We start from the raw sequence: 22987 nt of genomic DNA on the forward strand, positions 1-22987 counted from the left end.
AGGGGCGGGGCCTTCTGCATCTCCCCTGCTATTAAGCTCGGCCCAGGTACTGAACACCTGTATTCCTCTTGCCGAGCCAGCGCTGCAGCCCGCGCACCATGAGCACCAGTTACCCTCGCCCGGGGAGCCTGAGCTTTAGCAGCCGCTCCCACGGCTCGCTCTCCAACCGGGGCTCTTTGTACCGGGCCAGCCCGGGGAGCTTCCAGCCGGGGCTCTTCCGACTAGGATCCACCTCCAGCGCCTTCCCCGGCTCTCCCCTGTCCGCCTCGCCCGCTTTCCTTCTCTCCTCGCTGCCCACTTTGGAGATCGACCCTAAACTGCACCAGATCCGGACGGAGGAGAAGGAGCAGATCAAAGGGCTCAACAATCAGTTCGCCTCCTTCATCGACAAGGTGCAACCAGGATGCGCGCGTGGGGCGGGACGTTGCTCTGGGGTGGGGGGTGCGAGAGAGGGGGGAAAGGGGTGTTGGTGGTGCCTGTTGAAATGAACATGCCCAAGTTAGTGTAGACCCATTGAAACGGATGGGCTGAGTCAAACTTTATTTACTACCACTCAGAGAGATTGCCCCTTTGCGGAGGCAATGCTGCTCCAATCAGAGTGTAGACGGAGACGGATGCATTTATGGAAGTTCCAAGTTCGTGTCAACTTGTATTCAGGTGTTTGAAGTTATGGGACCCTGTTGTTAACATCTATCCTTGTTGTTATCACTACGCAGAGCCCAAACCTCTGCCAGGCACAGTTTCAATAGATGTTAACCTAACGCTGACAATGACTAGGGGGACGCGGGTGGCGCTATGGGTTAAACCACAGAGCCTAAGACTTGCCAATCAGAAGGTCGGCAGTTCGAATCCCTGCAACGGGGTGAGCTCCCGTTGCTCAGTCCCTGCTCCTGCCAATCTAGAAGTTCGAAAGCATGTCAAGTGCAAGTAGATAAATAGGTACCGCTCCGGCGGGAAGGTAAATGGCGTTTCCGTGCTCTGCTCTGGTTCAAGCGGCTTAGTCATGCTGGCCACATGACCCAGAAGCTGTACACCTGCTCCCTCAGCCAGTAAAGCGAGATGAGCGCCACAACCCCAGAGTCGGTCACGACTGGACCAAATGGTCAGGGGTCCCTTTACCTTTACTTCCACTAGGTAAAGTTTGGAACACACACAAAAAGAGTCTTTCACGCTCATCCCCAGTGCGTTTATTTATTCACAGCGCAACAAAAAGCACAGCTCCAAACAGCAGAAAAACCATTAAAAACCAACAACACAAAACTTGATAAATTGATTTCCATAGGTGCTTCCTTCTAGAAACCACTAGAGATGGTGCAAGTCAGAGGATGCAAAGGAGATGCTTGATAAGAGTACCTATTTTCCCTAATGGGGCAAGTAATAGCTTTGGAAAGATAAGGCTTGATATTGGCTGAGGCTGCAGTCTTGTACCTGAAAATAAGCTCCATTGGGAACAGTGTTATTTCTGAGTAGATGTGTACAAGATTGCACTGCAGATGTTTCAGGGTAAGCTGTTAAAACTCAGGTCTCCCTGAACTGTGATCCCAGTGTGACGTGGGTTCTCCACACAGCTAGCTTTTAAAAGCTTTAAATAGATGGGAGATATGATCACAGATCTCCAGAGTATGATCTACTTTGGCTGTGAGTCAAATACTGCATTATTTGACTAGCAGACTTTTCAAGGCCTCTTTCCAAGATTATAAATTGGCGATTTCAGGAATTGGACTTTCATGGAAAGTATTACACTCTGTTTATATATAGGGAATGGAGAGTTAGATGTATACCCAAGTCTAGAACACTGAACTAACACATGTTCACATGACTGTCGCAATAAAGATGGACAAAGACCAGTAAGGGAGTGGAGGAAGAATTTTTCATCCTTCAATAAATATATACTGAAAAGGTGTTTGGAAAAACTGTGCCAAATATCACACCACCAGACAAATATGATGCTCATATCACTAACAAAGGGTTTTCCAACACCCCAATTTCCCCAAACTAAGGTGGAGTGTGTGTTCATCTTAATCATCCATGTTGTTCAATCTTCCTGTAAACTGAGGAGTAGTTGAAACTTAAGTTGTTTGCTTAAAATAAAAGATTGAGCTCTTTATTCTGGGACCAGGAAGTAAAACAAGGTCTGATGTAATTGTGAATTGTAGAATGTGGATGTGCAGGTTCTAAAAGGAATATGGATCTCAAAACTGACAGTCAATTTACTAAAGTTTCCCAAGGTGTGAGCTACAGGAAATTGTGCAAAAGTATTTCTTTCATATACACACACACTATAAATTGATTATTTTAATCTAATATGGATTTCCCCCCCCCTCCACAAAAATGTTCTGTACTTTAGTGCAATTCAATAAGTGTCTACACAGAAGTCGCAATTGATTCAATGGGGCTCATTTTCAGATACAGAATTTCAGCCTCAGTTGTACGTTAGTCTGTGTATGCATGTGTGTGTGTTCTAGGGGAGGGGTTTCTTTTCAATCTAATAAAATACTGTCTCTAAAAACTATTTATTTTGAAACTACAAACCAGCTCTAGGACACACTGCTTAAATAACATTTTTTTTTTTAAATAAATTTTTTATTGGTTTTTCCACACATAATACAAAACAATACAACACAATACATAGACATACAAACATATAAACACGTATACTTTCTTAACCTTTCTTTTCTTGAACCTTCTTTCAGCGACTTCCCCATACCTCCCCTTTCTGCATCCCTGTTATCAATCTTTTCAGCATCCCCTAATTTCAATATAACACTTTCTTTAGATCTTATTTCACTGCTTAAATAACATTAATGAATTTTGCAGCCCAGAAACTTCCAGTTTCTAACAGGCACACTGTCCACAGAAACATTTCACAAATTTGTTTTAGGTAGCTGCATATACACCATACATTGAAAGCACACAGCTTCCTCCCAATATTACTGGGAACTGTAGTTTTCCAAGGGTGCTGGTAATTGTAGCTCTGTGAGAAGCAAACTACTGTTCATTGTTTGGGGGACGTCATGTGCTTTAGATGTGTGGTGTGTACACAGCTGTTATTAGGAGGATCGCCACACCTGTGAGGGATGCTGTACAGTGGTGCCTCGCAAGACGAAATTAATTCGTTCCGCGAGTCTTTTCGTCTTGCGATGTTTTTCGTCTTGCGAAGCACGGTCCGTCGCAACTGCGCCTCTTCAAACGGCTTTAGGAAAAAAGCAAACAAACTCGCAAGACATTTTCGTCTTGCAAAGCAAGCCCATAGGGAAAATCGTCTTGCAAAGCGACACAAAAACCGAAAAACCCTTTCGTCTTGCGCGTTTTTCGTCTTGCGAGGCATTCGTCTTGCGAGGCACCACTGTATATGTATCAAAATTCCTACAGAGCAGCCAAAGATGCAAATGCTGCATTGTGTAGGAGACAAAATTTATCCCTCCTACATAGCAAGCTATCCTTGCCAACCTTCCCAGCTATTAAAGATGCAGGATGCCTGTCTGTACTCTCCTTAGCCAGTGAACATCCTTGCGCTGAGAGACAGTAGCCATTTGTTGCATTCAGCAGTCCAAAATATGTGAGGGATCATTGCATGACATGGATTGACACAAAACCCATCATGCAAATCAACACAGACATTTTGAAGGCACAAAGCAGCCTCCAAAAGCTGCTTCTGAAATATCCCTAAGCATGGTACCTGAAAAAGTGAGCTCTTTGGATAGGTGTTTGGAGTCCTCAACTATGGCTCAATGGATTGCTTATTTTACTAAAACTATGTGTTGCAAGACAGTTAAATGAAGGCTTCAGTCCTACTTCTAATGTAATGCGTCATAACAATGAAACAAAGAGGATTTGCGCCCCCTGGTGGACAGATGTGTCAAATGCTAGTTATTGGTTTTCCTGAAATGTTTCACTAAAGAACCACCACCGTTTCAATTTGTAGAGCTAGCTTACTTCACACTCCTCCTTCTGATACAGAATCCTGATTTCGAGGAGTGGTTGCACAGTGATTTTGCCCCTACTCCATGTCTCTAAATCTTTCCCCAAAAAGGGGAGATGACAAAGGGGAGGGCACATTTCCCAGCAATCCCAAATCTGAGGAGTTGGGGGCAGAAACTAGAAATCTCTTCTCAACTGTTTATGCCAGGGGTTGTCAACCTTGTCTCTACTGCCCACTAGTGGGCGTTTCAGGATTCTAGGGGGCGGTAGGGGGTTCTATGGCACAAGCTGAATACTCCTTCCATCGATCACTGGTGGGCGGTAAGGAAATTTTACCATCAAGAAAGATGCAATAGTGGGCAGTAGGTATAAAAATGTTGACTACCCCTGGTTTATGCAGTATCACATGGTACTGAAACATTTTGAACTGGAAGACTGAAGGCATTGGTCCTTCTCTATTTCCTATGTTCAGGCATGAGTGCTGTTGCTTATGTCACCAAAAGGGCACCACCCATACAGAAGAGAGAAGTAATAGCAAACCTAAGTATGGCTGCCTAAGCCACTCCTGTTTAGTCTCCATTTGGGGTGCTCTCACCACTGTTTTGGGAAGAGGTATACACACAACATGAGCCACAACCCATATCTATCCTGTTAAAGGTAAAGGGACCCCTGACCATTAGGTCCAGTCGTGGCCGACTCTGGGGTTGCGGCGCTCATCTCGCTTTATTGGCCGAGGGAGCTGGCGTACAGCTTCCGGGTCATGTGGCCAGCATGACTAAGCCGCTTCTGGCAAACCAGAGCAGCACACGGAAACGCCGTTTACCTTCCCGCTGGAGCGGTACCTATTTATCTACTTGCACTTTGACGTGCTTTCAAACTGCTAGGTGGGCAGGAGCAGGGACCGAGCAACGGGAGCTCACCCCGTCGCGGGGATTCAAACCGCCGACCTTCTGATCACCAAGCCCTAGGCTCTGTGGTTTAACCCACAGCACCAACCGTGTCCATCTATCCTGTTGTTCCTTAGTAAATACTGTGTTTTGATGCCTCCCCTGCCCCAAACCAGCTTTGATCCAAATGGAGGAAAAGCAATTGTGTGGCCATGTATACAGCCCAACACTAAAATGAGACTGACTAGTATGGCAACACATCCTTTCTGTCCTGTTTTGCTCTAAAGGAATTGTAGAAATGAAGGCAATGGAGGGTTGGGGCATCACACAGAAAATCTACCATTTCTCAGTCCTGTATATGATTTGCATGTGAGTTAGTTTGTTTCAGTGGATTAAAAAAAAAAAAAGCAAGGATTTCAGGCAGGATGTGATGCAATGAATGAAAGTAAGTAGTCATTAGATTTCCTTTTGAATTGCCTGCCCTGTGGAATGCCCTCCCATCAGGTGTCAAGGAAATAAACAACTATCTGGCTTTTAGAAGACATCTGAAAGCAGTCCTGTTTAGGGAAGCTTTTAATGTCTGATGTTTTATTGTACTTTTAATATTTTGTTGGAAGCCACCCAGAGTGCCTGGGGAAACCTGGCCAGATGGGTGGGGTCAGTGGCATAGCGTGGGTTGTCAGCACCTGGGGCAAGGCAAGTAATTTGCGCCCCCTAACCTGTGGATTTGTGCCCCCTAACCCCCAGATGCTGCGCCCGGTGCGGCCAGCCCCCCCTGCACCCCCCACGCTACGCCACTGGGTGGGGTATAAATAATAAATTTTATTTATTAATTATTATTATTGAAATGCACTGTATTTCTGAATGGTCATCTCATCGGAATGAATCAAACACAGAGCACATAGTGGGGTTTTTAGAAACCAATCACAAATGGCCAGACAGAAGCATTGCCTGAGTAACCACTGAAAGGTGTGGTGGGATTCTGGACCCTGAACAAGGCTGCTCAGGGCTCCCTGCCCCAGTGCCCATTTCATTTTATTATTTATTTATCAATCCATCCCCCCCAGGTGCGAAAGTTAGAGCAACAGAACAAAGTGCTGGAGACACAGCTGAGGCTCCTGAAGGGCAAAGACCAGTACAAATCCAATGTGGGGCGCATCATGACGGCCCACAGCCAGCCCCTCAAGCAGCAAATTGATGCACTGAAACAGGACAAGGTGAAGCTGCAGAATGAGCTGGACCACATGCAGGCCTACCTGGATGAACTGAAAAGCAGGTGGGTTTGCAAGGTGCAAACGAGATGCATTTCAAATTGAGATCTTACATGCCTACCAAGGCAGGAAGTGGCTAGCAGATACTTGGAAGACGAGCTACAGGTGCTGTGGAGAAAGGAAAGAAAGCCTGGAGGGCAAGGGGGTTGGAAACCAGGGCACAGATGTTCAGCCTAAATACCCTGTTTGCCAAGATCAAACAGCGTCTCCTCTCCCTCTCTTTGTAGGTATGAAGATGAAATCAACCGGCGTAACCAACTTGAAAATGAATTTGTGCTTACCAAGAAGGTGGGTCTCAGAGGTGGGGAAAAAATCTACACATAGAACTTGTAGGGCATAGGGTTCCAAGGCAGTTTTCCCTATTCCCTACACCCAGGATAGCCAGTGGGTGCCCTCAAGGGGTCCAAATCCCAAGATATATAAGCCTCTTAGCAAAATACTCACCAGCCAAAGGCAGTCCAAACAAACCAGGGTGAAGAACAGGAATCAGTCTAGGTTCAAACCATGATCCAGAGGCCAGGTCCAAGGTCACTGTTCAGCTAAGATATAACATAGCAAGGCAGGGGAACTGGAACCAGGAGCCAGAGACTTGTGCTGTTTCCAATTATCAAAAGGCTCAAGAGGGAGAATTTATATATTCTGGCCTCCTAGAGCACACCCTCATCACAGCTGGTGGCAGTGAAGGGATGTCAGGGACTCATGAGGAGATACCTTACTCACAAGCAATGGTACCGGCTCAACAGCAGACACAGGGCTCAGGAGCCATGATTCAGAAGTGGATGGATGCAATTAGGATGCTTCCCTGCCCCTCCCGCCAAGCTTTTAAAGACGAGGCATGTTGCACTTTCTTGCCTTGTGGGAACATTGAGATTGCAAGCATGCACTCCATCGGGGTAGGTAAGGCTGCTCCCATTTGTGGAGGCAGTTCCCAGGCGATAAGACAGCATGGCTTAATTATTAGAGTGTTGGATCTGGGCTCGAATCAGCACTTGGTCATGATGCTCACTGGGTGACCTTGGGCCAGTCACCATCTCTTAGCCAAACCTACCTCAAAGGGTTGTTGTGAGGATGAAATGGGGAGGAGAGCCATGTAAACCACCTTGGAAGATAAAGGTGGTATATAAAATGCAATAAATATAATAAATAAATAAAAGACTGCTGTTCAATCACTGCCATCTCCTGGTTCAGCTTCCCCTGCATCTTGGCAGATCAAAGGCCTCTCCAGAGTCTACTAAGGCTCTCTGCTTTGCAGGAATGTCAGAGGGGAGATCTGGCAGCCCTGCTCCCCCTTCCAAAGTGATTGAAGAGATCCCCTCTCCTCCAAGCTAGCTTCCCACAATTCACCCCTCTGCTCTGTTTCTTCTTCCTCTGTCAGAGCTGCCAACCCAATCCCACTGTAGGCTCATGACAGGTAAATCCTGTTCTGACCCAGGCATGGGATCTGCTGACTACTTCTCTCCCGTGACAGGACCTAGATGACATCTATGTGCAGAAAGTGGTTGTTGAGTCGAAGCTAGAGAGCACCTCCAATGAAATGAAATACCTCAGCCAGCTCTTTGAAGAGGTGGGTGACAAATGGGAGAAGAGTGTTTGGTAGGGATGAGTGGGAAGAGGGTGGGATTATTGTCCCATCTTCTGGATTGATGGCTCACAAGGATTACTCAGAGGAGATGAGAAGGGCATGGGCTTTGCTCCATGATTATGTTCTCCATCTGAGATGACCTGTCATCCCAACCTCATCAACAATGTCATTATTTCTCTCTCTCTCTCTCTCTCTCTCTCTCTCTCTCTCTCTCTCTCTTTCTCTCTCTCTGCTCATCACACCCAGGAGACCCGGGAGTTGCAACCTCAGATCCAAAATGCAATGGTCACTGTGGAGATGGACAATAACCGGGAGTTGGAGATGAAGCATATAATTGATGAGGTGAAGGAGCAGTACCAGGCCATGGCTGCCAAAAGCCGTGATGAGACAGAACAGTGGTACAAGAACAAGGCAAGTAGCACATTTCCATCACGTAGAAGTGTGTGCATGCAGGCATGCATAACATATATGCATATTGTTGAACATAACCTTTTAAAGAGAATTGGCTGGTATCTGGATGAGGCTGTTGACTAAAACCTCCTGGTTCTTCTCTTTACCTTCCAGTGTGATGACATAGCAAGACAGACCCAGAAGAACCTTGAGGATCTGAAGAGAGCCAGAGGGCAGATTGCTGAGCTGACACGCTACGCCCAGCGTCTTAATGGGGAAATTGAGGCCCTGAAGAACCAGGTGAGCTGTCTCTGGGCAGAAAACGAGTCTTATTTAAACTATTGGTGAAAGTTGAGAGTTTACACTAACAGGGGAAATCAGACTGCACTCACATCCCCTTACACACTCTACCTCTCATTCCTGAGCCATCCAACCATTATATGATTGCATTTCACAGATAGGTTATACCTTAGGTCTGCAGGTAGCCTCATTCTTCATAAAGAAGTGGAACAGCTGGAGGGGAATGAGAAAGGGGTAATTTGGTCTTGAGAGGGGCATGCTTCATGGATCCACTTCATGTCCCCATTCCACATACACTGCTAAATGAAATGTGTGGCCCAGAAGGCCTTCAGCTGCTTCCAAAGGTCTATAGCCCAAACACTGATTCTTTTTGATGGGTAACTTAGTCCACTTCCAGATGACCTGCTAATTGAGCATTCATCCTCATTGGTTTGCATAAAGTTTGTGGGGAGGTTAGGTGACATAGGCTGTTCATTGAGTACAGTGGTACCTCTGGTTGTGAACTTAATTCGTTTCGGAGGTCCGTTCTTAACCTGAAATTGTTCTTAACCTGGGGTACCACTTTAGTAAAGGGGCCTCCTGCTGCCGCCACACCGCCAGCGCTCAATTTCTGTTCTCATCCTGAGGTAAAGTTCTTAACCTGAGGTACTACATCCGGGTTAGCGGAGCCTGTAACCCAAAGTGTTTGTAACCCGAGGTACCATTGTATTTATTATGATTTGTTTGCAGGGCACCACATCAAGCTATTCCCCCCCCCCACACACACACACTTCTCAGTGCAAAAAGTCCAATTTTAATGGGTTTCCTGCACAAGGTACCAAATCCACTTTAATTGCACAACCTGAATTTTCCATCATGGGATAGACTCCCACCCACAAAATAGCAACTTTCTGTGCGTGACCTTAGCAATTTGTTATATCGAAAGAGCTGAAGGAACTGTGGACACTTTGACTGTCTCTCTATTCAGGTGAGATTCTTTCACTTGCTGGTCAATTCATGTTGTGCAGTTTTCAACAGATTAGGAGGTCTTGTGCAACAAACCTGCTTCTCCAAAAGATCAGAGTTTCTGCAATAAAGAAAAGTGACGGGGAAATGCACTGGAAAGCATAGGGTAATACCTGCTTTGGCAACATCATCTAACCTCCCTGCAAACAAATCACAACGAACACTCGGTAAACAGGTCATCTGGAAATGCCCTGTATCCCCAAACTGAGGAACAGGGGAAGGGCTAGTTTTTGCCAAAGCTTTCTCAGCTCTTCCTTTGCTATTCAAATTGGCAACTGGGGACAAGCAGCCACAGCCAAATTGGAGCAACCATGCAGCCCCAAAACAGGATCTTCCCCATCACGCTACAATAAGAGACAGGCCTTGCCTCCTGTTTCCTACTGTGGGCTTTCCCTGTGGCTTCCCACCATGGTGTTGGAGCCGTCTCACTGCTCCTCTCTCCCCCTGCCCAGCGAGCCAACTTGGAGAGTGCCGTGGCGCAGGCTGAAGAGCAAGGGGAGCAGGCTGTGCAGAGTGCCAAGGGTGCCATCCAAGACCTGGAGGAGGCTCTGAGGCGGGCCAAGCACGACATGGCTGGCAAGGTGCGAGAATACCAAGAGCTGATGAATGTCAAGCTGGCCCTTGACATAGAAATTGCCACCTATCAGAAACTGCTGGAAGGAGAAGAGAACCGGTAAGCAAGGTCCTGTGGTTGGTAAGCAGTGGTAGTCCTGTTCAGAGAAGACTCATTGAAGCTGATAGACATGAGTCCCTTGGATCCATTCATTTCAGTGGGTCTGCTCCGGGTAGGATTTAGTTGGAGGCAACCCTAACTTTAGTGGAACGGGCCATGCATGGATGGGGCGGGTGGGAGGTTGGTGAATCATTCGCTCTGCCCCTGGACATCTAGGATTGGCTGTCCTGCGTGACATCACTATGCTGTCACATGGGAAGCTGCTTCTACAGAGTCAGACTGACAGTCTATCTAACTCAGTATTGCCTACACACTATGGGCCACAAACATGGTTTTGGAGGTTGTTTGCACTAATGGGTGTGTGGCCATCTCACTCTGTTGATTGGTCTGTGTTTATCATGCACGCGCGCACACACACACACACACACACACACACACACACACAGACATGTTCCTCAGATGATCTGTGCAGATCAGTTGAGGGGGTGCATAAGCATCAGGCCCCCTCCTTTCCTCAGATGCACAAACTGATTACCAGGGAGGGTGCTATATTTAACCCTATCAGGTGCTTTGCTCCACTCATCCCAGCTTTCTCTCTCTGCATATGTGTGTGTGTGTGTGTGTGTGTGTGTGTGTGTGTGTGTGTATTTGCCATTGCCAAAATCAGCAGGGGGTTGGGAGGTAAAAAAATAAATGTGGGGTGGGGGCACGTGAAACACTCAAACACCCTTGTTCCATCACATGTTTCCCCCCCCTTCTCTCAGGATGGGTGGCCAGGCTCCAAGTCAGCAGTTCAGTGCTATAGACAAACTAGGTAAGTATATTTCCTACTCTGATTGAAGCTGTGCATGAAGTTCCCTAGAATAGTCCCAAGCCTGTGGTAAAAATGGGTGCTCATAAAATGGAGGCGGCTGGTAGCTCCATCAATCTCTCCTGCCATCCTCTGGATTCTTCTGGTAACGCGGCAGCCCCATCCTTGCCAAACAGGTTCCCTTTGAGCTTTTCTAGGTTTCCTAAATGACTAAACAACAACAACAACAATTTTGCTATTGTCATCACTCATCACTGCATTTTTCAAATATTTGTTGAATATTTGATATCTCCGTTGGATACTGGAAGACATTCAATTTTAGCATTTGGTATCTGGCAGCCTGATACTGATTACAGTTCTTGATAGTTGATTATGTGTCATGGTATTTGGCATTTGACAGGGAAGACTTTCCACCCAGTGTGTCTGCCATGATGTGGACCCAACTTAGTTAGTTGTTATCTTGAGGTCTCAGTATTTAAACTTTTACATGTGTTAGGTGAACAGAAAACAGTAGAAACATATTTTAAATGTAATCAAGAGATTTTGTCCACGCACACACTACAGAAGGCTCCAGAACACCTCAGTTTTTCTTATGCTTGTTTGGCCTGCCTCTTGACCTTAATACTGAATGATGCCCCACAAGAAGCCAGAATTTCATGTAATATATTGGGTGCCTCCTGTCATCTGCAGGGTTCTGCATCCTCCTTATAATTCCACCTCTGCTCAAGACCCTTTGGGTTCCTCAGAATGGTATCCTTGCTCAGTCTTCATTAGTACAAAATATATTGGTCCCGTTTCTGGTTCTATGTCTGGGTCTCTCTCTCTCGCTCTCTCTCTCTCTCTCTCTCTCTCTCTCTGTGTGTGTGTGTGTGTGTGTGTGTGTCTGCAAATTCATGTAGATCACTCGCTTAGTGCAAATGGCCAGTTGGCCTTCTGGCTCCTGGACCTGCTGCTAACTTGCTTGAATGGCATTTCTAGCTGCCTCTTCTTCCTCAAATCACTTTGGGGAGTCAAATCAGGAGTCTCTTGCTTAAAGCCATCCTTCTTTGATCTCTTGACCCAGATTTCTAAATCCATCCATTGCTTATGCAGCTGGGCTCCTGACACAGGGGATGGCGCTGCCTGCCCACAACATGGCACCTGGGGGGACTTCCTTGACCAACAACAACTCACTGAAGAGGCCCTTGCTCATCAAAACCATCGAGACCAAGGATGGGAAGATCCTCTCTGAGGCCAGTCACTTCTCAGAAAAGTAGCCGAAGCAGAACAAGCCAAAGGGGCAATCAGGCCCCAGTGCTTAAAAATAAATGAGTGTTTTAAAGCCTTCTACAGATCCTTGTTTTCTTTACTTGTCCACACAGTGGGTCTATCTCCTCTCTAAGCCATCATAGGCAGGCCAGAACCCACTGCCGGTAAGCTGGTGTGGGTGATGCATCCCTTTGACACAGGGATGGGGGGACCTGCAGCCCTCCAGAGCAGGCTTCCTCAACCTCAGCCCTCCAGATGTGTTTGGCCTACAACTGCCATAGCAGGACCAGTGGTCAGGGGTGATGGGAATTGTAGTCTCAAAACATCTGGAGGGCCAAGGTTGAGGAATCCTGCTCCAGAGGTTGACAAACAACAACTCTCATCAGCCCAGCCAGCATGACCATTGTTCAAGGATGCTGGGAATTGTAGTGCAGCAAACATCTGGAGAACCAAAGTTTCCCCCATCGCTGGTTCAACTCCATCAATATTATCCTCAGCTGCACCAAGTTTCTTGCATGAGTCCTGACAGCAGCTCCAGGCATTTAGTCCCTAATCTTCCATTTTTGCCCATGCGTCATATAGGTTTATTTTTTGCTTGCGGAGAAGCGGGAGGTTCTGATCTCCCTAGATAAAGTGTACAACAGTGGATACTGGACATTTTGCATCCAGGATGATGACTCTTTCTTGGATGCTGAACAAGGCTGAATTCCTGTCTTATCCAGGCCAATCCTGAGCATCTGGCTTTGCTAGTCATTCCTTCACTCCCTTGTTATGCTAGAGAGGACTGGCCCAACTCTTTGGGTTTTGTTGAAGAAACAGTTGTCATTGTTTGCCCTTAAAAGGCAAGCTGGTACTTTTAGAGACAAGAGTGAGGCATAACTTATGTCTTTTAGAGAAGAGGGGTGATGTTCCTAGGGGAAAAACATCATGGTAGCCTACAGTTTGAAAGTTCAGATGCATTTGGGGTGGGGGGAGGTAGCCTGATATGCAATGGATAAAATGCTTGGAATGGCCTTCCCTTCTTCTTTTCTGAGCAGAGGCTTTGCCACTTTTGTGTTCTGAAGAGAATCCAGCACAACACTGAAGCTACAGAAAGAAAAGCAGGGATGCAGTTCAGAGCTCTTTGTACCGAAACTTGTGCAACCATCCATTTGGGGGGGGGGGGCGGTTTAATGGGGATGGGATGGAGCATGACCCTTAAGGGATCCTACTGAGAAGGGTTTGAATCTTGTAATTCCTGCTCCAAGAGGGATAGGAACAAAAACAGCTGCCTTATACAAAGTCAGACCACTGGTTCATCCAGCTCAATACTGTCTACACTGCCTGGCAGCAGCTTCAGGATTTCAGACAGGGTACATTCCCAGCCCTATCTGGAGATGCTGGGGATTGTGCCTGTTACCTTCTGCATGCTAAACAGATGTTCCACCACCGAGCTACAGTGCAGGAGAACCTAGGAACACTCAGGTCCCACTTGTGGGCTTCCTGTAGGCATTTGGTTGGCCTCTGTGAGAGCAGGATGCTGGACCAGGTGGGACTCGGCAACATCCAATGAAGTTCTTCTTCTAAAGCCCGTCTCTGAGCTTCAGTTCAGGAGGGTTTCCTGCTACAGCAAGAACGGGGAACTCCTGGCCCTCTAGATGCTTTAGGACTCTAGCTCCTGAAAGCATGTGCCATAATACAATCTGTTATAGTCAGGAATCTGTAGCAATAAAATGATCTGCATTCCCTTAAAAGTGGATTGTGAGCAGGAGCAAATGTGTGATACGAAAGAACTGGGTTCTGGGATTTGACACTAGCAAGAAGCCAGCTCCCCTGCCTGCCAGCTGGAGAGACCTGATTCCATTCTATGTATTCTGTATAGTTCCATATGTTTCAGCAGCATGCGTTGCAGGGAGTTGTACTAGAAGACCCTCGCAGTCCCTTCCAACTCTACAATTCTATGATTCCATGTGAGCATAACCATTGCAAGGCTGTCCTGCAAGCCCAATCCACGTGCTCCAGAGCTGAGTTTTTGCATTAAGAAAAATAGGACGCTTCTGGGCTGAGCCCCTGACTTAGCTAAGCCCTGTTTGGTTGCCCTCCTGTGTGAAAGCCAAAGCACTTTAGGAGAATCTGCAGGACTTCAGCTTTCTGCTGACTGTGTCCCTAGTTTACCGCAAGCCTCCAGGGCTATCTTTGCACCATAGGCTAGCTCAGAACCACTAGGAGGCAGATGAGCCTCTAAGCAATCAGACCCTCTACAGGCCTGCAATTTGCTAGCAGCTAACAAGGGGTGTGACTATACAATCTGGAGGAGGGAAACAGCCTTTCACTGTGGTTTCCAGCTCCTCTTCTCCCCCAGCCCACGCCTGCTTTCTCAGTTCCCTTTCCGGTCAAAGATGGTCCAAGATACGCTACTATCTGATAGCAGCTGAAGATGGGCCAGCCCTCGAACAGAGCGAGGCATCCAAGAAGCACCTGACAAGTCCTCGCTCTCATCACCACATGGTTGGGTGTGCATTGGGAACTGGTGTCAACAGGAGCTCTGCCCAGGGAAGGCTGATAAAACTCCAGGTTAGTTTGTGCCTGTCTGGCCCTTGATATTTCACCTTGATTAGGAGGGTGGGAAGGGGGGAAGGAAGGAAGAACCCAGGCCACTTGCCAGTCACTGGGCTGCATTACTCAGCTGAATCCATTCGCACAAGGTCACAAGTTCATGGAGAGGAACTCACAGTAAACCTACCCAGGGGAAAGGATGGCTATGTCTATTTTGGTTTCTCATTTTTCCAATCTTAAATTCAGTTCTCCACATTACCACATCAGCTGGCAAGTTGTCTGTCTGTTAGTTTTTAAAAGTCTTCATGAAAATTCATCAGGATTTTAGTGCAACTTTTTCCTAATATGCAGTTTTGTATACTATACATGCTTTGCAAAGAAATTTTGCCTAATATAATGCATTTTTAAATGCTATTTTCACTGATAGATGCATTTATATGTATTTACACTGGTACAGTAAATGCATTGTTATATATAAAGTGGCTGGAAAGCGGCGCTGCAAATTTCAGACAGGTGTGAATTTTGAAGGGTGTCTGTGCATGAAGGGTTCATGCACTTTTTTAAAAAAAAACTTGAATTAGGCAGCTTCAGTGCCAGATTTACCAGATAGGAAGAGTAGGCACCAGGCTATGGGCCCCATGCCTTTTAGGGGTCCTGCGACAATAGATCAAAATAATATTGATTTGTTCTTGAAAGAAAATTACAATCATGCTTTCTTGGTTCAATGTTATCCCACTAGAGTGGGGGCCTGCAAGATTTCAACTGCCTAGGGGCCACAGTGTTTAATCCAGCACTGGGCAGGTTCACCTTTAAATGCTAATGAATGAAATTTATCCTCCTTACCCTGGAGCGACTCATTCATGCTGGAGCACAGACCGCGTTGTTTCCCCATTAGCAATAAAGGATTCTAAGGGTTACCAAAGGTCTCGATTTGGGGAGTAGCACTCATATTCCACAGAGGCTCACTATGCAGTCACACTATGACTCCATGGCTATGGAGCACTGACAGAAGCCGAGAACTGGGAGTGAGCAGAGAGGGACACTTGACTGAGGGCAAGTCCCACTGAAACTGAAAGCAAAAAAAATTATCCAGAGCTCCTTAAAATATTTCGCAAGCAAAATTTGCTTGGTGGGTTGTTGTTTTTTTAAAAATGGATCATTATTACATGAAAAATGCTGCCCTTAAATGAGACTGGAGAATCAGGAAGTTCCAATAAGATCCACACATTGCTCACTGTTTGCTGTCTCCCGCTCTCTCCTACAACTCCCATCATTCCTGACCCTTGGATGTGTTCAGTGTCTGGAAGGCAACAGGCTCCGCATCTCTGTGCTACAGTTCATTTTTGGTTTTCCTCTAGGGTCATCCCTGTTAATGATTTTTGGAGGTTAATCGGTACTGCTTCTGGGGCCAGCCCTTGCAATCGTATCTGTATAAAAATAAAAATGTTGCCTGCCTTCTCTCTCAAGCTCAGCATGCATCCCATCATTAATCTGCATCATTTCCATTTTTAATAAGTTAATATCGAACTTATTTCTAAATCCTTTCCTCTCATCCTCTCATCCTTCTTTCTCTCATGCCTCTTCCCCTGACTGCTTTAGAATACTCTTGTCCATTGCATGCAGCTGCTGACTGACATATGAATAAGGCTTGGGCACTGTACTAATTATTATTAATACTTATTGTAAGTGAGCACATCTACTGGCAGATTAGCATGTTGATCCCATTCACAAAATGATTTCTGCTGAAATGCCCAGCAAAATACCAGGCAGGAAATCTTTCACATGCTAATTCCCAGACCATGTGTGAAGCTCAACAACGGACACAAATTACTGTTGATATATTGCAGGAAATGAAATGCCCCTATGAGCTCCAGAATGCCCACTAACAGAAGAGGCTGCTTATCGCTTCTCTAGATGATTCATTGCTCTGAATCTTGCCTCTATTCAAGCAGAACAACGGCCTAAGGCTTAATAATTATTCTTATCATTTAAATAGACAGTGCAATCAGGATGCCCCCATTTCCAGGCAAGTACCTCGCCTTTCCCATTTCCATTGCTAAAGCCCTGTCATTATTTGAAGAAAAGACACTTTGCATATGTTCTCAGTAATATATATTCTCAGTTATAGATACATATAGACCCATGCTTCAGTATCAGAAGCATGGTGGAGGGGACTCCCTGCCTTTTGATATTAGGCAGATGCCTTTGCTGTACCTCTGGTTACGAACTTAATTTGTTCTGGAGGTCCATTCTTAACCTGAGGTACCACTTTAGCTAATGGGGCCTCCTACTGCCGCCATACCACCAGCATGCAATTTCTGTTCTCATCCTGAGGTAAAGTTCTTAACCCGAGATACTACTTCCGGGTTAGTGGAGTCTGTAACCAGAAGTGTTTGTGACCCGAGGTACCAGTGTGCTGTTTACGGCACCAGCTAAGTGTTTTTGTTTAAGCAAACCTAACTAGACATGTAAATCTGACCTGTATTTTAATGCAGTGTGTAATTTTCTTTTAAAGTGTATATATTTTAAAAATACTAGTATTGTGTTGAATTTTTTTTAACATCTTATTTTATTGGCAATTTTATCATATATCTTATATGTTATGTAAACCATTTAGATGTTTTGAGGATTAAGCAGTATGGAAATTCTCTTCACGAAATCTAACTTATGAGGCAAAATTCAACCCACGCACATGCAAGAAAAACATGTGTTTGTGTGCTGAATTTTACCCACAGCACCTCTGGTTCACTCTCACACTCAGTCCTCATCTGGACATAACTCTATGCCAAATAATGGTTTAGTGTGAATGAGCAATGAGAATGTTTTGCTCCTCCCCTGATGTTTTGCTCCTGCACTGTGCTGAGCTGTGAGCAAACCATGAGCCAGGGCTTGGATGACACACTAAGCCAAACCATGGCTCAGTAGCAAAACAACTGGGAAGGAACAAAACACCACAATCTCATCTCCATGACCACTAAACCTTGGTTTGGCTTAGTGTTGCGTGTGAACCAGGGCACAGTGGAAGTAAATCTTTTGGGGTGCAAAAATGAATCTAATTTCAGTTGGCAGGAAGGGAAGTGTTATTGAGCGGATAGTCATTTGGCAAATGCAACTTTAACAGCATAACAGATTAAACCTTTGTGCAGGCTGTCATTGCATGGGTAGGCTTTTCTTTGCTTCTTAAGCTGGTCGCTCTTAAAGCCCCTTCAAACCACCCTGTCAAACGATTCTTTCCTCATTTTGTTCCACTTTGTTTTCAGCCTTTCGAGAAAGACGGCAGGGCCTCAGCAGGGATGATTTCCGCTGGCAGTTATGTCACTCGAATAGCTTAATTGACTCTCTTAAACGCAGCCAGATGGTAGGAGTCTCCCTCTAAAAAGCCTGTTGCCTCTTCTTTATGAGTGTCTTAAAATAACACCACTGGTTCTTTTAGTGGCTCTTGACTGCAGAGTAGCTGCAACATGAGGTAATGCCACACGTATTTATCCTGGCCCTCAAAAGCTTTGCCAAACAACTTCATGATGGTCTTCCTCCTCAACTGGTTTTCCTAGGCTACATCCACACCATACATAAAAAACCCTATTATTATTATTATTATTATTATTATTATTATTATACCTTGGGTTACAGACGCTTCAGGTTATGTGTTTTTAGGTTACAGACTGCGGGAAACCCGGAAGTACCGGAAAGGGTTACTTCCAGGTTTTGCCAATCGCGCTTTGCGCATGCGCAGAAGCGCCAAATTGCGTCACATGCGTGCGCAGACACAACACTGCAGGTTACGAACGCTCAGGGTTGCGGACGTGCCTCTGTCACGGATTACGTCCGCAACCCGAGCTTCCACTGTATTCATCTTACAACAAAAATCCAAATTCTCCGTCAGGCAACAGCACACAACAAACGCCAAGGTTAGTACTGTTCATCCCGCAAGCTAAGCAATATAAGCACCAAGACATTACCGAATTAAAAAATTATACAAGCCAGATATTCCAGAATACTGATGGCACAGGCCAGCCGGTCTCTTCCTTATTTGCAAAGGTCATGAAACTCTGCCACTCTGTTGCAAAACAGCCTTTTTTCCTTCCGGTCTCTAGCTGTTCATAAACAATGAGTCAATTTCTCAACCAAAACTCTAGTCTATGCTTTCGTATACCACTGTTTCACGGTAAGCCCTTTCAGGTCCTTCCAATATCCAGCTATCGGTCTTCACTGCTACCAAGAGGTAGCCAATCAATGCGTTAGAAATTTCTAACCAAGTCCCAAAATCGAGGAACTTTTTTTACAGCTCCACCACATGTGAGTAAAATGACCCACCTCCCCACAAATCCCTGGAAAGAGGGATTTACTGAAAAACCTCTGCAAATTGTCGCTCTGTGAGTCAAATAGGGGGTCTCAGAACAACTCTCAGCATCCTTTGCAAACTATTATTCCCATGATTCTTTGGTGGAAGCCATGACTGTTAAAGTGGTATAATAGTGCTTTAAATGTGTGGTGCAGATGTGACCCCAGTTGCTTCTTAGCACCTAATCTGTGGCTTCCAGGGCCCTACCATTAGGCAGAATATGAATGCCTCAGGTAGAAGATTTTGGGTGTCGTGAAAGGGTATCAAGTTGTTAATTATTAAATTGATTATTGTTGCATTTTTCCTGTCAAGGAGGAGTGTTTGTGGGATTTATCTGCCTCAGGTGTCAAAATAACTTGACCAGCCATGGGTACTTATGCCCCATGATCTGAGGTGGAAGGTTACTGCACTGCCATAGGCAATGAACTATCTTGAGCCATCCCTGCCACCTGCACTGCTCAGAGTTGGGAAATGATTTCATCTCCTAAGACAACAGCTTAACTTTCAAGTTTCCATGATCTTATGGCTGGACAGTCTCTGAGCATTTCCCAAAAGGATATGTCATGAGCCAAATAAAAATGTCTCTGGGCATTTAGGTTTGAAAGGTGGTCAAAAGGAACATGGAGTTCACAAGAGATTTCAGGGCTGTGGGTCTCAGTGAATGAAGTCTCCCTCTCACTCATTTTGTAACTGAAGCCTAACTGCAAAACACTTTGGGGCTCTTTGTAAAGACTGCTAACATTTGACATGCATTCTGAGAATGGGAATTTTGGACAAGCTTACCCTTCCTTGATTGCCTGGTCCAACTGGTTTAAAATATTTCTTCACTTTTTTTTTCTTAAAAACATGAAGCCTCCGGTTTTAATTCTGTTACCAGATCTGCTTACGTGTCTATAGATCTGCACCCTAGACAGAAATATCACTTCTAGGGATCTTTACTGGAAATTATCAGACAAGACAAATGCTATTGCAACAGACATGATTACGTACTTAAAAAAAAAAAAAAAGACCAGTCTTGTCTTGCTTATTTGGGAGAATGAGCAAGAACTATCAAGTGCTAGTCTAAATTAATATCACTGTTTATTACTTATTTATATCTAGGGGTAACTAATCCCATTTCAGAGGTAGCGAGTCTAGGGAACTATAAGGAAAGTAGGATAGGAAGGGGGTGGGATGTTAATAATTACCTGTCCTGAGGAAGGGAGAATTAAGAGCACTGGCTTTTTGAGTTTCACCATGACCTGCAGGGGCACATTCATGGCCAAGTTCAGGGTTTCTGCCCAAGACTAAATGTTAAATATTTAGTGGCCAGCCCAGCTAGCTATTCCGCACCCTTGCCATAAACTTTTTTTTTATGAATTCAATGTATGGGATGTTTTAGTCCTGTCTTTTTAAAACATGAATGTGCTTTTAGTTTTCACTGTGTTTTAGTTCTATGTTGGCTTTAATGTATGTGTTATTTTTTTCTGGTAAGTTGCTCTGAGTTACATTTTTTGGGGGAAAGTGGCAAATAAAGCCAATAAATAATACAACAATAATATCAGAATTTTTGCCCTATTGACACAGTAGCAATTATGTTGTTTTTTTCATAGATTTAGTATAATTGTGCTGTATAAGACACACTTAAACAAGATGTGGTGTTGCTAATTTTTATGCTGAATTATTGCTTTGTTTTATTTATTTGAAAGAACTCCTCAATGTGGGATTGATTTTTTAATAAATATAATCATGTCAGTGAAATATTTCTTCTTCTTCAGCGATCACTCGTAGCCAAGTAAGATTGTCTTTCATATACACGGTTTTAAAAGTAAGTCTGTAAGTGACTGTGGAGGCCAATTCTGGATCCACATGTCCTTCCACAGCGGGGACATAGGTTTTCGGGCAGGAGTTGATCACAGTGAGGGTTTGCCAAGCGTGCTTTCCTCTTAGCACGTTTCTCCCTTTCATCTTGAGTTCGTGCTTCTTCAAAGTCCATGACACCTTTGGTAAAGGCTGTTCTTCAACTGGAGTGCTCGCAAGCCAGTGTTTCCCAGTTTTCACTGTTCATACTACATTTTTTAAGATTTGCCTTGAGAGAGTCTTTGAACGTCTTTTGTTGACCACCAGTATTATGCTTACCATTTTTAAGTTCAGAATAGAGTAGTTGCTTTGGAAGATGATCATCAGGCCACAGTGGTTTGGAAGTGAAATGCAGTTTGCCAAGCTAACCTTCTGGCTTTGCTGAATAATAACATGGGGTGTTTTCTCATTTCCATTAGGAAGTCAATGTCGGAAGGTGCAGAGGATAGGGGAGTCCTCACTAGAGACACAGAAACTATGACACAAAATATCATCATCTGGCTCTCAAGACCCCTGTCAGCCTTCATTGTTTTGGCCAACATCTTCCTCATCCTTGGGATCCTCTTCAACCGTAGACTCCGCAACACCACCAACTGGTTCTTCCTGAGCCTACTCTTTGCTGATCTTCTGGCCGGCTTATTCCTTCCCAATATTCCTGAGCTGTCCTCGACGAAGGATTTAAACTACCACCTCTGCTTCTTCAACTATGTGGCACCTAACTTCATCTTCCTTGCTTTCTTAGCCAACCTGCTGGTGGTGCACTATGTTAAGTATGTGTTCATCATCCGCTCACTGCATTACCACCGGTCCTGGGTGTATCGCTGGCCTGGTTTTTACATATTCGTAGCCTGGACAGCTCCTTTGATCTTTGCATGCCTCCCACTGGCTTGGAACCAGTGGCGGCCCCATGCCAACTGTTCCTTTGGTCTGGTCTTCCCTATTCCTTACCTCTATCTAGAGACCTATGGCTTCCTCATTCCATCCATCCTTGCCATGGGCTTCATGTGCATCCAGGTGCTGTGCACATCCCGAAGGCAGCTTAAGGACATCACAAGACTCCTTCATTCAGTGAACCAAGGCCAGCCCCCCTCAGAGCTGGAGCAGCAACTGGAACTGAGGAATGCTAAGAAGATCGCTAGTGTCTCCTTCATCTTCGTGGCCTGCTGGGTGCCCTATATTGTTTGCCTGAATATCTCACTGCTGTCTATAGATCATAAGCATAACATCGACCCTCTCATTACTCCTATCGTCACCTGCATAGGCACCAGCAGCGCAGCTGCACTGCCTGTCATCCTCAGCCTTGGCAACAGACAGTACACACAATTTTGGACAGACATGGCCACCAAATGCTGTGGGGGCTGTTGTCAAAGACAGGGGCGCAAGGAAAGGAAAGCCAAAGCAAAGGCCCACTTGCCACATGGCCATCATTGCCCTGCAGAGGCAGACCTCAATGGGGCACCAGGCTGATACCTTCGGAGGTAGCAAATTGTCACTAGAAGCAAGCAAAACCACACTCTGAGTAAGATTGTATATCTAGACAGATCTTGGAAATGGGCCCTGGTCATAATAAGTCACCCTGTGCTCCTGTTGCCTAGAGGAAAGAAAGTTACTTTTTTTCTCTTTTTTATTAAAGATTTTCTTGATTTACAAAAGTGTGTGCAATCTCTCTCTCTCGTATTTTTTCCATGTAACATTTTTACAAATCAGTTTCATTTGTTGAGACATTAGGAAGAAAAGGGGGGAAGAGGTGGAGGGGGGAAGATGGGTGGGGGTGAGATGGGGTAGCAATGTTTCTATTTTACTTACTATATGTAGGGTTTGGCGTCAGCGTTGCTTGTGCAGGTTCTTTGCTGTTCACTTGTGTTCCTTTGGTGGTGAGAGAGGTTGGGGTTGGCCTAGGGTGTGGTTATTCATTTTTGGTTGGCTGTGGTGGTCTTTGTTTTCATGTGTGAGTGGGGTGGGTGGGACAACCATACGAGAAATAAGTAAAATAACCAAGCAAGTATTAGAAACCACCCCAGAATTGGCCTTACTAAATACCTTCCAAGACAATAATGTCCACTTACACCACAAAGAACTCATAACCCACTTACTTTCAGCAGCCAGAAGCATCATAGCCAGACACTGGAGAGACCTGTCAGGAGTAAGCATGGACCAATGGTACCAAATAGTATGAGAAAGTT

At 45.3% G+C, this 22987-nt stretch overlaps 2 protein-coding genes across 4 annotated transcripts; both read left to right on the plus strand.

Annotated features, from left to right (window-relative positions):
* Positions 1-34: 34 nt before the first annotated feature.
* On the plus strand, positions 35-12169 carry LOC310763554 (keratin, type II cytoskeletal 8-like). 2 transcript variants are annotated; one of them, XM_083616052.1, is made up of 9 exons: positions 35-392; positions 5876-6084; positions 6307-6367; positions 7548-7643; positions 7908-8072; positions 8226-8351; positions 9809-10029; positions 10794-10843; positions 11904-12169. In XM_083616052.1, exons 1-9 carry the CDS (start codon positions 99-101, stop codon positions 11909-11911), a joined length of 1230 nt encoding a protein of 409 aa, XP_083472178.1. In that variant the 5' UTR covers positions 35-98; the 3' UTR covers positions 11912-12169. The 2 variants fall into 2 exon arrangements, with proteins under 2 accessions (XP_083472178.1, XP_083472177.1); XM_083616051.1 differs by having other exon boundaries at positions 36-392; positions 11933-12169.
* A 2354-nt stretch (positions 12170-14523) lies between these two features.
* GPBAR1 (G protein-coupled bile acid receptor 1) lies at positions 14524-22390 on the plus strand. 2 transcript variants are annotated; one of them, XM_083616215.1, is made up of 2 exons: positions 14524-14641; positions 21224-22390. In XM_083616215.1, the coding sequence occupies exon 2, from the start codon at positions 21231-21233 to the stop codon at positions 22269-22271; it is 1041 nt and encodes a 346-aa protein (XP_083472341.1). In that variant the 5' UTR covers positions 14524-14641; positions 21224-21230; the 3' UTR covers positions 22272-22390. The 2 variants fall into 2 exon arrangements, with proteins under 2 accessions (XP_083472341.1, XP_083472342.1); XM_083616216.1 differs by lacking the exon at positions 14524-14641 and adding an exon at positions 18783-18788.
* Positions 22391-22987: the final 597 nt, after the last annotated feature.

This window comes from Podarcis filfolensis (assembly GCF_964270895.1).
Source record: "Podarcis filfolensis genome assembly, chromosome: 1".
NCBI lineage: Eukaryota > Metazoa > Chordata > Lepidosauria > Squamata > Lacertidae > Podarcis > Podarcis filfolensis.

Excerpts from the sequence above, each read along its gene's own strand:
- LOC310763554 (XM_083616051.1), top strand. The coding sequence starts at position 99 with ATGAGCACCAGTTACCCTCGCCCGGGGAGCCTGAGCTTTAGCAGCCGC. Across the intron at positions 8,073-8,225 it reads AACAGTGGTACAAGAACAAG|TGTGATGACATAGCAAGACA; the intron begins GCAAGTAGCACA and ends TTTACCTTCCAG. Across the intron at positions 8,352-9,808 it reads TTGAGGCCCTGAAGAACCAG|CGAGCCAACTTGGAGAGTGC; the intron begins GTGAGCTGTCTC and ends CCCCCTGCCCAG.
- GPBAR1 (XM_083616215.1), top strand. The coding sequence starts at position 21,231 with ATGTCGGAAGGTGCAGAGGATAGGGGAGTCCTCACTAGAGACACAGAA.